This window comes from Semicossyphus pulcher, unplaced genomic scaffold (genome assembly GCF_022749685.1).
Source record: "Semicossyphus pulcher isolate SPU_LCO1_2020_fin unplaced genomic scaffold, fSemPul1.0.p SCAF_18, whole genome shotgun sequence".
NCBI classification, from domain to species: domain Eukaryota; kingdom Metazoa; phylum Chordata; class Actinopteri; order Labriformes; family Labridae; genus Semicossyphus; species Semicossyphus pulcher.
Window position 1 is genome coordinate 21,581,216 of NW_027211691.1, and position 14,589 is coordinate 21,595,804.

At 40.6% G+C, this 14,589-nt stretch overlaps 1 protein-coding gene across 1 annotated transcript in view; it reads left to right on the forward strand.

The window, feature by feature from the left end:
- Positions 1–655: 655 nt before the first annotated feature.
- cnksr2a (connector enhancer of kinase suppressor of Ras 2a) overlaps positions 656–14,589 on the forward strand; it is a 66,516-nt gene continuing 52,582 nt past the window's right edge. The window contains exon 1 of the mRNA XM_069667277.1: positions 656–1,156. Coding sequence (XP_069523378.1) covers positions 1,093–1,156 — 64 coding nt within the window. The 5' untranslated portion in view covers positions 656–1,092. The remainder of the gene's footprint in view (positions 1,157–14,589) is intronic.

Genomic DNA, 14,589 nt, shown 5'->3' on the forward strand with positions numbered 1-14,589 from the left:
GGTAGTATCGGCCAGGTAATCCTGCCTAGCAGATGGACTGAGTTTGAATAGGCAGGCAACTGTTTGCCATGTCGACTCTGAACGAGCTATGCCAATGTTATACAGTATAAGCAATTTGTTTCTACTGCCCCCTAGTGGTTAATCATCTTTATTGGCTTACTAATTTTGCGTCACTTAAATTAACAAATTAAAACTCTCATTGAGAAAGAAAGAGAGAGAGAGAGAAAGACAGCACAAATGGTTTGAGGGTACAGACAAATTATCTTTGGAGTGGAGGTGGAGAGGTTGGCTGCGGATTCATTAAGTCTCCTCGCGCAGCAGCTGAAGCGGAAAGTGTGTAGGTACCCCCTGTTTTCCTGTGTCCCCAGAGAGACACACACCTACACACACTGTCCCTCCCTCCCACACACACGGCCTGATTAAACATCTTCTGAGAATATCTTTCCCCCTTCTTATCTGCATGATTCTGTCGCTCCAGAGGGAAATACACTGATATGTGCGCGCGGAGCCACCCACGGGGCGCGTGCACCGTTTAATCATATCTGAAGAGAGGTGGAGAGAGAGAGAGAGGAAAGAGAGAGAGAAAGAGATGCAGCCGGGTGTTGAGTCCGGGGTGACTTATCTTTTCTACTCTGCTGCTGTCGGTAACGGACCGGCTGCGCACACACCTACACACACTCCTCTCTATCTCCCTCTGTCACACACACTCACACACGCACGCACTCATACCGGGAACACAGAACCGGACTGGTGCACTGGGAAGAAGGGGAGGGAGGAGGGGAGGAAGAGACACATGTCATACCGGATCGAGCAGGGAAATGTACCGGATTCCGCTGCACACACGCCCGGACTGTCCCGCACTGAGGGCTCCGCTGCGTTAACGGGACCGGACACCGGACTGAGCCAGGGACTGGAGAACCGGACCGGGATAGTGTAAAAAAGGAGACACCTGGCTGCGGAGACAGGGGAGGAAGTAAGGGAGGGAGGAGGGAGGGAGGGTCGCAGGGGGGAGCTGTGCCCAGCTGAAAGAGCTTTGTTTTGGGTTCACAACACCGCTCGCGCGCAACGGAGAGTCGGCGCAAAGTTTCCTCGATGGCGCTGGTGATGGAGCCGGTGAGCAAATGGAGTACGAACCAGGTGGTGGACTGGATGAAAGGTAGGGCTGGAGAAACACACACAGATCCCTTACATAGTAAGAAATGTCACGACTTACACACCTGGATGCACGCGATGTAGATAAACACGCATACACGCACGCGCTGAGTGATCACGACTGATAAACACAAAAGCAGGGCAGACAGAGGCTGGAAAGGTGTTATGGTGCGTGGGAGGTGTGTGTGTGTGTGTATATGTGTGTGTGTCGATGCATCATTCCGGCACCTGATGATCAGGGGGTGATGATGTAATGTGTGAGTGACAGGTGGAGAGCGAGCCAACTTCACTGCTGTGAGCAGGGGCGGGGTTAGAAACTTTTACGAGGGTAGGTGGGGGTGGGGGCAGACTGGGGGACTAATGAATATTCATTTATGAAATAAGGTGAAAAATTAGCTGCAATTTTTGATAGCTCTGCAGTTCTTTTACATCTTTTTAAACGTTATTTTCTTCTTGTTTTTTGTCTCGTTAGTTTCCTTTTATATCTCATTGTGGTCATTATCCTTCTCTTTGTGGTCATGCACATACCTGTGATCTTTTTGTGTCCCTGTGTTTGTTTTCCATCTCAGTGCTGTCATTATACATCTCTTTGTAGTTGTGCGCCTCTCAGTAGTTGTTTTGCATCTCTTTGCAGACATTTCATGTCTCTATGAGATTGTTCTCTATCGTAGTTTGTGGTCTTTACATCTCTTTGGTTGTCATGCATCTGTTTGTGGTTGTCTGTATCTTCTTCTTTTTTTAATCTCTTTGTGTTACTTTTCCATCTGTGTGGTTCTTTTTGTAGTTGCTTTGCATCTCTCTTTGTTTTTTTGTGTCTCTTTCCAGCCATTTTCATCTCTACAAGCTCGTCTGTCTGTCTGTCTGTCTGTGAGGTTGTCTGGTATTTCTTATGTCAATTTAGTTATTTTGTGTCTCTTTGTAGTCGTTTTGGTCAACACTCCTTTTTTCTCTCTTTGTTGCAAGCGTCTCTTTGTTGTTGTTTTGCTTCTTTTTAGTCGTGTTGCATCTCTGTACAGCCATTTGGTATCTCTTTGTAGTTGCTTTGTGTCTCTTCGTAGTCGTTTGCATCTCTGTGAGGTTGTCTGGTGTTTCTGATGTCATTATTTGTCTCTTTGTAGTTGTTTTCTGTCTCTTTGTAGTCATTTTCCATCTCTTTAGTTCTGTCTTTGTAGTCATTTGGTATCTCTGTAAGGCCATTTGGTTTCTCTTTGTTGTTATCAAGCGTCTCTTTGTAGTTGCTTTGTGTCTTTTTGTAGTTGTTTGCATCTCTGTGAGGTCGTCTGGTGTTTCTGATGTCATTATTTGTGTCTTTGTAGTTGTTTTCTGTCTCTTTGTAGTCCTTTTGAATCTCTGAGGTAATTTGGTGTCTCTTTGTGGTTATAATCCATCTCTTTTTTTCTGTCTTTGTAGTTATTTGGGTAAGGTCATGTTTTGTGTCTCTTTCTTGGCTCTTTTTGGTTATTGTAGACGTTTGATCGTCTCCCCAGAGGTTCTGATATTAACAAGCCAGCCCATCATCTGTAGACTCTGCCAGGGGGCATTCGGGGATTTCAGGAGACCTCTGCCGCCCCTCTGGCCCTCCTGTCTCTGCGAGAAGAGACTTTTAACGATAAAAGTACTATAAAAGCAGAATTGAGCCTATTTCACTCGTCCCCTTAGATTGAAAGTAGTGTTAAACATTTAAATTCCTGTCCTCTCAAGTGCTGTCAAACTGACATCGGGGAACATGAGGCAGTAGAAGACAGACTTTACAGAAACAACATTAATTAAAAAAAGCACACAAAGAAAACCCTTAATGAGCATTTATCCAAAAATGTAATTGAGCTTTGTTTACACACTGCTTGTGATATGTTGCAGTTATCAGATGAGGGGATTTTAGTTATGCATAATTCAAGAGCCAGGCTGATTAGGTCTGTACCCAGGGGCCTGTGTGAGCATTAGAAAACTCTTTTACCCATAAAAAAGAAATGGCTCTTGCTGAGACATTGTGCTTTCCAGATTCCACACTGCTGTTCGACCGTACGCTTCGGTTATACTTCGATAATGGGCCCATATAGACAATATGACAGACTCTATATTTTGTGCATTTCCCACATAAGAGTTTAATATGTTGAAATGTTCCCAAAAGCTTTGGTGAGACCGCTCAGACACATGTTCCGTTAGGCTCCATGTTTTGCACTCATCATAGTTATTTTTATTTAATTTACATCTCATTTAAGTCATTTTTAACAACTTATTTTGGCTCCTTATGCAGCACCATTATCAATCAGGCCGTACCTAAAACCACCTGCCAAAATGAGACCAGCCATAGTTGAGAACAGGCCATTAATCAGAGTTATTAGCCAACCTTAATTTAGTTGAAATTAACAGCAGAGTTTTTGCTGTGATGCCAAAACTGTAAGTGCAAGTTCCAATACAAAAAGTGATAAATGTCCAGTTTGGGGAAAAAGAATGGGACTATGTGAAGGTCGTGCAGAACTTTATAAACGGCTCTGTTCAGTTTGTAACTATTTTGGCCCTTGAAGTTGGTTTGATCGATCGAAAAGTTTTCATTTATTTTTCAAGCAAAATTCTGAAACATTTGCTGGATCTAACTTCTTAAATTCAAGTTTGTTTTTACTGTTTTTCCACTTTTTATTTTCTCTTATGAGTGATAACTAATCGATAATCCAAATAATCGTTAGTTACAGCCCTTCAGTCAAAGGTTTCCATCATATCTTGAGTTTCAAGCTGTCAGTTCTTTTGAGGCTAACCGCACTTTACGGTTGAGTTACGTGGAAATTAATGAGATCTTGGGGCGGTATTGGGTGCTTTCACAAAATGAGGGATTGTATAATGAAAGTCATTAAAGTCTTCCACCCAAAAGCATCAAACACGAGGTCAAGAGGTGGTATTAAAAAGTTTATGCAGAATGGAGCCTGAGGTTAGCTTAGATTTGCAGCACTTACCATGGTCGACTCATAATTTACAAGCCAGAAACTAGTTCTTATTCAGAGCATTTTTCCAAATAACAGGCTGATTGTTGTTCAGAAATGTCCTCAAATAATGGAGATCCAAAGAAATGATCCATATTGACAAACTCTCTTAAATGAATTAATGAAGACTCTCCACATGCTGGATTTTGTCGTGGTCTTTTTGCACTGCTTACATGGGTCATTGTCCTGTTGTAAAAACATCACGACAGTAAAATAACTCTTAACAATTTCCTGCTTCTCTGTTGTTTCTGTCTGTCTGTTGGTAATTTTCATGAGGTTTTGAGCCAATTACTAAAACTGGTCTTATTAAGCTCTAAATTGTAATTTAAATTTAAACAACGCATCAAAATAGTCCAAAATTCCCCCCAAAAAACATAAAAACGGTGACTCTCCAAACGTTATGTATCTTATAGCGTGATAAACTGAGGGTAAAAGAAACAATTTGCGTACATTTTGTATTGGGAGAATGTTATTTAACTAGTCAACAAAATGTATTGAATTATGACCAGTTGTTTCAGCTGCAAACACCTTTCAAAGTCTTAAATATCTACTCAAAGTAAAGCGCCCCAATCAGTCTGTAATGATGTAAAGGCTGCACCCTCCGACTGAAGTAAAAAAATTCCAGTGGAATCCAACATGCCACCCCCTGCATGCCACATTTTCTGACCTATAAAATTTGCCTTTTTGACCTTTAGCAGCGCCCCCATCAGGTCAATCAGCGACATTTTTCACAGGCAGCACCAAGATGCATCATCCCTCCATGTCTCATCTGGCTCGTATCACAAAACACAGCCCGATCCAAAGTCCCACCCTCCACATAAACTGAGAAAAATGACTAATAACCACTAATATTAGCTGTAGCTGTTATTCACCGGGTCTGTTTATTGCATAAAAAGCAGGTCAGGGAATTATTGACTCACAAAAACACACAAGATGAAAAAATCGTGACAGGGATTTATTTACATGATGTACTGTCAGTTTCTCAGAGCCTCATCGTTGGACGGGTTATCGGTTGGTCATGTGCATATGGCATGTGTTTATATGTGCCCCTGTGTATGTCTGTGTGTGTTTGTGTGTGTGTGCAGTCAGTGTGTGGGTGGATGGTGAGTTGTTCGTCTCAGACCGTCTGTGCAGAACAGCTGACAGACACACACACACTAGCTCTGAACAGAAGGCTGCACCCGGGTCCTCGGACATTTGCTTTTGCACACACAAACACACACACACACACACAACAAACGTTGTGGCGTGCCTGAGTGTGGTATGCGGTTCATGCTGGGTCTCATGGGTGTGTCTGTGGCGACAGAAGGAAACGTGATCTACTGTATTTGTGTGTGTGTACAATAAAATGCACAGATCACACATGCCAGAGGCGTTTGGGGCCAAAAGGTCGGCATATTGTTGCATTGGCACGTCTGGGGCTAAAACAATATGGGAGTGGTGCACTTCAGTAGTAACATGAGAACTTACAGTGCACTGCTAGGAATGCTGAGAAATTTAAGCCCCCCGGTTGTGTTATCATTTGTTCACACAGGGAATTGTTTTCCTCATTTCCCTTGCATGAATTCGACTTGAAAAATCTGCATTGAAATTGCGGCGACAGCATGCGAGCACATCTGATGACACAAGAGAAAGCTGCCAAAGTGATAGTCACAGCGTTTAGGATCAGAGGGGATTTTTCCGTCTGTGGGATTGATCTGTTTAGACTTTAAGGTGAGACATGACAAGACTTATGAGGGTTTAGATTACTTCAAACATCCGACTGTTTGCATCAGACGAGTCAGACGCTATGTTTGTTGCCCCATTTTGTCTGCGCAGAGCAAAACAAGTGGTGCGTAGGGGAATAAGGTTTTCGGTCATTCAGAGGCCAAACAGGCCACTCCAGCATGACACAGCTCTATGTCAGGGCATGTACGTACTGAAGCACGCTCAGTGATTAAAACTAATCGATTAATGTTGTGTTCAATGATTTTCTCATTATAAACTTAAGCTTCCACTGCACGTAACAGGCAGAATTATTAGAGTCAAGGCAAGAGGTTTGGAAAGCCCTCTAATTTGAGCCAATAAAGTGCTAATTTACATTTCAACCGTTGAGCAAATTATCATTATTATCGAACCAAAATGCCACACCACAATATAACAATCATTTTCTCTGTCTTACAGGCCTACCTGAATTGAAAAACATAAGCTTAAGTGTTTAAACATGATATGCAATAAGCCATCAATTGCCTTTTTAAGATACCCTTTTTTCATAAAAAAAACAGCTAACACACACAGCTAACCTTAGCTAGTAGCTGTCATTTAAGCTAAAATGTACGATTGCTGGCTAGAAGTTAGCTTGCTTTTGTCTCTGAAATCAAGGGAACACTGATGAAAGCATTGCTTAGATTTCCAAGTGATATAGTATGTTCCACTGTTATTGTGAACATATAACATTGGCCATGCGAAATTGGAAAGATTGGCAGACAAAGCAACATACAGGACATCGTACAACGTTTGCATTTATTATAACGGGGCATTTTTCTGGCCACCAGGTGAATATAAGTCCAATAGTAATTACTTTTAGCTCAGCTTTTGGTCCTTACCAACTCTTAGGGGAAGTATAATGCTTTTTAGGTGTTAAATACCAGTGTTGTGACCAAGTCATCTTTGCTCAAGCCACAAGTAAGTTTCAAGTCATTTGGTCCAAGTCTCAAGCGAGTCTCAAGTCATTCTTCCCCACCTAAGATCCAGCACTCTAATCTGTAGTATCTGGTCTTTATAAAGAGAAAAGACAAGGTGTTAGTAGTCCATCTAATAATGATATTATTGGCCAATTAATATAACCTGTTCAAAAAGTATGACAATGAATTGTATCTGTGTTATCTTGGCACAGACGCAGCCATGATGATGGTCTGCTCTGAGACCGTACTGAGTAGTAACGAGTTCGACTGATGAGGCTTCTCTTTGGGGGCTTTGAGGTTGCGTGTTGCCATAGCAAGGAGTTTGACTGACAGCCAGTCATCCAATCATGACATTATCATATATGTCATTATTCCCAGTTTGTGCTGCATACATACTTGACAACATTGAATTGTATCATTTTATATTTAACAGCTAACATTCAAACTTATGAACACACGCAAGTCATCCGAGTCATCATGCCTCAAGTCAAGTCTCAAGTCACTGTGACTCCAGTCGACTCAAGTCCAAGTCACCAAGTCTCAAGTCCACGTCTCTGCTAAGTGTTGATGAAAATGTTGATGATAAGACCATTGGGACAAAAAGTACAATTTTGGGCTGGACATCCAAAAACAATGAGCTTAAAAAAGCTGAAGGCACTCCCTAAAAACATGGCTTAATGTCGCAGCGTTTTTGTTGTTATTGCTAATAGCGACTAAAAGAATGCAAAGATTTTGTCATCACTGTGTGAAAAACTTAATATTCTGTCTGGTTTGTGCTGTTTTACAAATTGTTTTTTACCAACTAATACATTTTGCCTCAAAAAGATCAATCTCAATTGTAATCATTTTGCACCTTTGCAAACTTTTGGGCTCATAGCTTTGGTTGAAATTAAACTGACATTTTCCCAAGTTTACCAGATGGGAACAGACATTTACAGGCACCTGGATAAACTCCCCCATGACACAAATTGGTTTTCTGTTTATAGACAAATGCAAATTACCGAGAAGAAAATGTCTATCTCAAGTGAATATTTCTCAGCATTAATTGCCTGGGGCAAAGTAGCATTCTACTTGGCTTAATTGCCTCTTTCTAGTGACTTTTCATACTTGAGGTTTAAGCTTTTTTGTTTTTAGCTCTCCTAATTATATAGGACTAATAGTGACGTGACAGGGAGAGAAAAGTAATACAGACGACCTGACACTTGAGATCAACCTGAAAAGGCAACAGCACAAGACAGCAAACACCAACATTTTCACCCAAACTGCAAGAAAATCCGCACCAAATGCACAAAGACAGCTATTAATGGACAAGAATCTGCCTGGTGTATTTCCCCCATGCAAAATCTCACCAAACAACTCTGGGATTTAAACTGCCAACCCTCCGGCTATAAACTTCGTTCTGACAGCCAGGGGGCTTCTAACATCTTGCATTTACAAATCCCAGGGACACAGTGCAAGCTCATCTAACTTTTATTGTTACCGAAGCTTCAGAGTGCTTGGAACAGATGACACATAACCCGAATGGGAGGGCCAGATCTTTTATAGGACTCTCGAACATCCCAGAAGTCACCGCACAATCTAGTTTTATTAGATGTGTGTGTGTGACAGAGAGAAAGAGGGTGTTTGTAGGAGTTTGGCTCGCCTGCTGTTGTGAAAAGTGTGCCTCTGTGGGAGTTAAGTGTGTGAGTCAGCTATGAATCACACTTTTTCTCTACCAGTCAAACACATACGCGCACATGAATCTCTAAATCTCACACACACACATGCATACTGTATGTACGGAGATATGAGTGCATGATTGTACAGATTACACACCATTATACAACAAACCCCCAGAAACATTTAAATTGAGAGCGGGAAGGCTATCTTTTTAGCATTTAATTTTACAGTAGAACAGTTATTCCTCAGGTGTTATTAGTGGAGTTACCAGGGGGTAGGTCTACTAATTAGAAAACTGAAATTACCATTTGAATTGAAAACCAACATCACATATTAAGTCAGCTCTAACACCTTTGTTAAGTGATGTATAAAGGCTTAAAAGATTTAGCTTAAAGTGTAGGATGAAATCTCATAGTAATGGATAGATAGCTGAAAAGGTTAGCTAAGGGATGCTTGAAAGAGTTAGCTTAAAGTTAAGGATTTAAAGTTAAAATATCTGAAAGTAATGGATAAACAGCTGAAATGGTTAGCTAAGCGATGCTTGAAAGAGTTAGCTTAAAGTTAATATCTCAAAGAAAGGGATAGATAGCTGAAATGGTTAGCTAAGGGATTCTAGAAAGAGTTAGCTTAAAGTTTAGGATGAAATATCTCAAAGTAAGGGATAGATAGCTGAAATTGTTAGCTAAGGGATGCTTGAAAGAGTTAGCTTAAAGTTAAGGATTTAAAGTTAAAATATCTGAAAGTAATGGATAAACAGCTGAAATGGTTAGCTAAGTGATGTTTGACAGAATTAGCTTAAAGTTAAGGATGAAACATCTCAAAGTAAGGGATAGATAGCTGAAATGGTTAGCTAAGGGATGCTTGACAGAATTAGCTTAAAGTTAAGGATGAAATATCTTAAAGTAAGGGACAGATAGTTGAAATGGTTAGCTAAGGGATGTTTGCAAGAGGTAGCTTAAAGTTAAGGATTTACAGTTGAAATCTCAAAGTAATGAATAGATAGCTGAAATAGTTAGCTAAGTGATGGATGTAGTACTGTTATGAGTTAGCCAAATGTGATGGGTAAAGACTAAACTAAAAGCATGGATAATACTTTTCAAATGTCTTTAAGTAATTGATAAATTGTTAGCTAAATTATGGCTAAACGGTTTAAATCACTAGTTAAGAGTGATGTATAATTAGTTCAAATACTGTAGTTAGCTAAAAGATAAATTGTTGATACAGGAAGCTAAAATTAGAAGATATAAATGGTTGAAATACCTCAAATAAAATTCATATTAAAGACATTGATGGACAGTTGAAACTGCAAGTTAAAAGTAATGGTTAAATGGTAGTTGGCTGGAAGATGAATTACTGAAAGAGTTAGCTAACAGATAAACGGCTGAGATCATTAGCTATCAGTTCACATATTTAGCTAAATGTAATAGTCAGCTTAAAGTAATCCATAAACTCTTTAATGGTTAGCTAAATAATGGATAAACTGGTGATATCATTAGCAAAGAGTAATGGCTGGTTGGTATAGTCTGCTGAAAGGGTTGTAATCCATAAAAATAATGCACAAACTTTGAAGTTAAAGTAATAGAAAATAGTTTAGAATAGCTAAATAAATAAATCATGAATGGTCTAAATAAATGGGTTAAAGTAATGGATGGATGGTGAAATAGCCAGAAGTGTTGGAGAGGTGAAATGGCTGAAATAAATGGCCCTGTTGATAAAGGGGCATTTGAGTCCATCTCCCAGAGCTGCGAGGAAACATTTGAAAAAAGATGGGAAACCACTGCAGAAAAATAATGAGTCCTACACAGCAGTCATACTGTATGAAGGTTATGTATTAACTGTATAGCACGGTTATGGTTTCTATCTCATTCTGCGTGGGTGTGAGTGCGCGCTCGCCGATGTCACTAACAATTTGACTCATCAGTATGCAGGGCATTCACGCTCTCCCTCACTGCCAGTGATAAGAGATGCTGATTATCAGTGAACTTTTGCTACACAGTGTATATCTCCCCTTCTGTTTCTCTGCCTCTCTCTGCAGTAGTAACACCGCCTGTGAGAGCCAACATTGTTCAAATCAGCTTCACATCTATGAGGTATCAGCAGCTATTAATGCTCATTAAAAAACGTGCTCAGACACCTTACATGAGTAAAAATAGCAATAAGTATAAAAGCACTTTAAGACCAAACCTAAACCCATTTGTGCTTCTTCCAAAACCATGGTCATTATCTGCTGCTATCACCACAGCAACGTCTTCACCAAAATCGTGTAGCCTGGCTGCAGGGAGTCAGATACAAGGGCACCAGTAAGCTCTGCCACTGATGTTGTGTTATAAAGTCTGGCCTGCAGTCTCCGTATCAGTTTTTCCCAAAGGTGCTGGATGGACCTCAGGTCAGGGCTCATTGCAGTCCAGTCAAGTTCTTCCTCATAAAACTGGAAAAAGCATTTCTTCATGGTGATGGTTTTGTGCAGGGGAAGACTGCCACATTGAAACATGAGAAGGTATTCCCCAACTGTTTCCACTAAGTCCAGTACTGTCAAACATTGAATCTTTACCTTTAAGATTTCTTGAGAAAAAAGAGACCCAGAGGCCCCGAACACAAACTGTAAAAAAGATCCATATAACTTTGGCCACATTGTGCACTAGTCTTGCACATAGAACGAGAATGACATGTGTGATGATGTATGGAGGTATGAGCAGCAGTTAGTATAGTAGCCCCTGTAAGAGTGCTATGATGTTATGTAAGAGATAATGTATTGTTTGTAATTATTTGACACCAAATATTGATTTGGAAATTATTTAATGGATTAAAAAATACATATTTTCGGTGTCCGTTTAAAAATAGTCCATTATACTCACAGTGAGAGCTGCATCCAAAGCAACGGTGAACTCTGTAGCTTTCTTAAAATGAGCTAACTGTATTGTCCTCCGGATTGTGTGAGAACCGCATCCCTAGCAACGGTCTGTTCTTCATAGCAACGGTCTGCTATCGAGAAATAGCAGACCTCGGAATGCCGTAATTAACCAAACAGAATCAAGTATTAAACACAGCCGCATAATAATTGATTATAATTAATCATTTTAGCTACTTATACTTTATTATTATTTAATATGTTGTTAAACCTGCAATAACAGTTTTTTGGCCACTTGGGCACAGTGGAAACACGTTAAGACATTTTATTTCATTAAATTTGTTAGCAAATAGTTTCTTATGTACAAATCGAAAACTCACACAGAAACCTAAACATTCATTTGGAGATATGTTTTTGGTGACCTGGGGAATGGAAGTTTTATATTCACTCTCTTTAAGCCGTGACATCCAACTGATGAAACATTTGGCTAGTATGCAGCTAAATGCTCCGCTATGGTTGATGCTAAATGTGTCTGCTGTTTGATGAGCGGGTAGAGTACAGCAGGTTTTACAGGTTTTTCTGTGCAGACAGCTACCTGCTGTAGCGCAGAAAACAATACTGTGACAACTGTTGGAGTCAACCAGAATGGTAAAATTGTGGGCTGGAAAGCTAAACAATAAGCTCCACTTCACAATAAATCTAAAAAAAACCCGATAAGGTCATAATACACACGGTTCATCAACTTTGGAGCTATATTGTTAATTCACTGGCATCATAAAATAGCGATTGCTGATGCTTTAAAGGAATAGTTTGACATTTTTGGAAGTGTGCATGTATATGAAGCTAGATGGATTAGCATAGCTTCGTAACAAAATTTGAAGAAGGAGGAACAGCTAGCCTAGCGTTGTCCAAAGTAAGAGAAAACCTATAATAACGAAGCCGTAAATGGTTCTGCCCTGTTCTGCAAGTTTGTTCTCTTGGAAATTAAACCAGCATCTTTAAAACACAGCTCGTTAACAAGTATTGAAGATGCTGGTTTCTGAACTTTATACATAGCAAGGCTAGCTGTTTCCAGTTGCTTCCAGTCCTTATGCTAAGCTACGCTAGTAACCTCCTACCTCAAGCTCTGAGTGTCCTCTTGAAGATTATCATGTTCTGTATGTTACATCCTCGCAGTAACAAGTTAGCACAGTGAAATATTTTGCTCTAAAATGTTGTAGAGTAGAAATGGAAAGTTTCAAAAAAAGTATCTCCACATTGTTGCGTTACGGTACTTATTTACTTTCTGCCACAAGACCCATTTATACAGATATTAACAATTTCAATCACGTCAACACATTTACATATCTCACAAGGTAGAAACTCGTCAAAGATTTTAACTTGTGACCTTCAACAAATATGAAAGCTGAAAGCCACACAAATCACATCTGAGCGGTTTGATGTCTTAATTCTTATCTAAGTCCTTTCATGCTTGTTAGTGGAAGCTGTGAGCTGAGCTATCGCTCATCGACTTCAAGTGTTTGGGGGTCTAGATAGTGGACTGAATTTCCTTCCACAATAAGATAACGGAGAAAAGACGATGCTTTATCTTCCAAACTGAACTAGAGTTTCATTTAAAGGTAAATGATCTGTTTTTAAACATTTAAATCGTGATTTTTTTGCTTATTTAATGGATTTCACTCGCCAACTTCTTTATTTTCCAACTCGACCGACTTTATGGCTTTTCTCTGAACTGAATGCTTCATTTAGACCCGAGATGTGGCAGCTAATGGAGGAGAGGAAGCGATGTGAGGCTGCGGAAAGCGACAAATGCTGTTTGCTCGTCGCTGATGAGAGATGGAATTTGTGAGTGTGCGTGTGAAATAGTTTGAATGCAATTTAGCAGCTGGCTTACGAGGTCTTTACTTTTCCTCTTCCTTTTCTCTCCTTCTCTTCCTCCTACTCTTTTTCCCCCATCTTTGTTAGTGTGGTTATGATAGATGAGTGTATTATAAAGCGGGGACTTGAGGCGGGGGAAATCAATGCTCATTCCTCAGAGGTGTGAGTGTGCGTGTATGTGTGTTAGGAGTGCGTGTGTTTGCCAGTTGGCTGTTTGTTAAGAGGTTAGAAGCTGGATACATTCATTGTTTTGGGAGCCAGGGGCTGCAGCTGAGCCGCTCTGTCTTGATCTGCTTTTCCTTTGACTCAGCAAACCCGGCCAGGCCAGACGGACACATACACACATACACACACACACGAACAATGCACGCACCCACCCACTTATTCACTCTCAGATCTAAAGAGACCGTCCCACTCACAACACAGACGTTATACAATCCAACAGAGAGTAATGCCGTACCTGGGTGGCTGCCTGATTGTCCATCCATTACCTCTTTTGTTCCAGTCTCTCGCCTCTTGTATCAGATACAGAGTTTGTTTAAGGTCCTTTGGCGAGTTAATTCCCACACATCTTTCACATCCAATTCAACTTAGGCGAACTATGACCAACAAGGCTTGCGCCATTAAACAATGGAAACCCGTCTTGACACTGCTGACCTCAGAGGGAGAGCCACAGAGTCCAAAAGGAAGCACATTTTTTAATTCTCCTCAGAGTATCAACTGTTGCATAAAAGAGCAACAGTTTGGGTTGGGATTCAATGATATGAATGAGTCCTTTAAAAGTCTCTGTCCTGTTAGCGACTGAGTAATGCTAAAAAGGTCAAGAGTTTGTCAACCAACTGTTAGTCTAGTCGGGTGAACTTATGCCCGGCCCTCGCCAAAAGATTTAGAAATCTTAACAGATGCTGAAAATGTGAGAGAGCCCACACATGCCAACGAATAATGATTGAACAGTTTCGTTCCTGTAGTGTGTGGAGAGCAATGATACGACCCAAACAGCACACCACACACTAACAGATTCATTCACCAACAACCCGAGTCCGAGTAAACAAACATGGCGGACAACGGGCAGGAAGAATTGGTGATGAAATTCACATTATGCTTCGTGTTTGCTTTGCTGCCATGGCCAAGGTTGTTGTGCTTCCTTCTCCTTCTAATTGGCTATGTTTCTTCTGGGCTCCCCCCACAAGACAGGATCTCGAATCCTCAACAGGTTTAACTTACTTAATTTACAGCTTTAAATCGATGCGGCCACAACGTTCTTCCGAGAAGATCTGGGGAAGTAGAATCACTCTTAACATACCTCACACCACAGGAAAAACTGGCAAGATCATCTGTAGAACCATCAGAGTACCGTGACTTTGCTTACTTTTGTCGGAAGCGGGGAATCGGGCCCGAAATCGTCTTGATTATA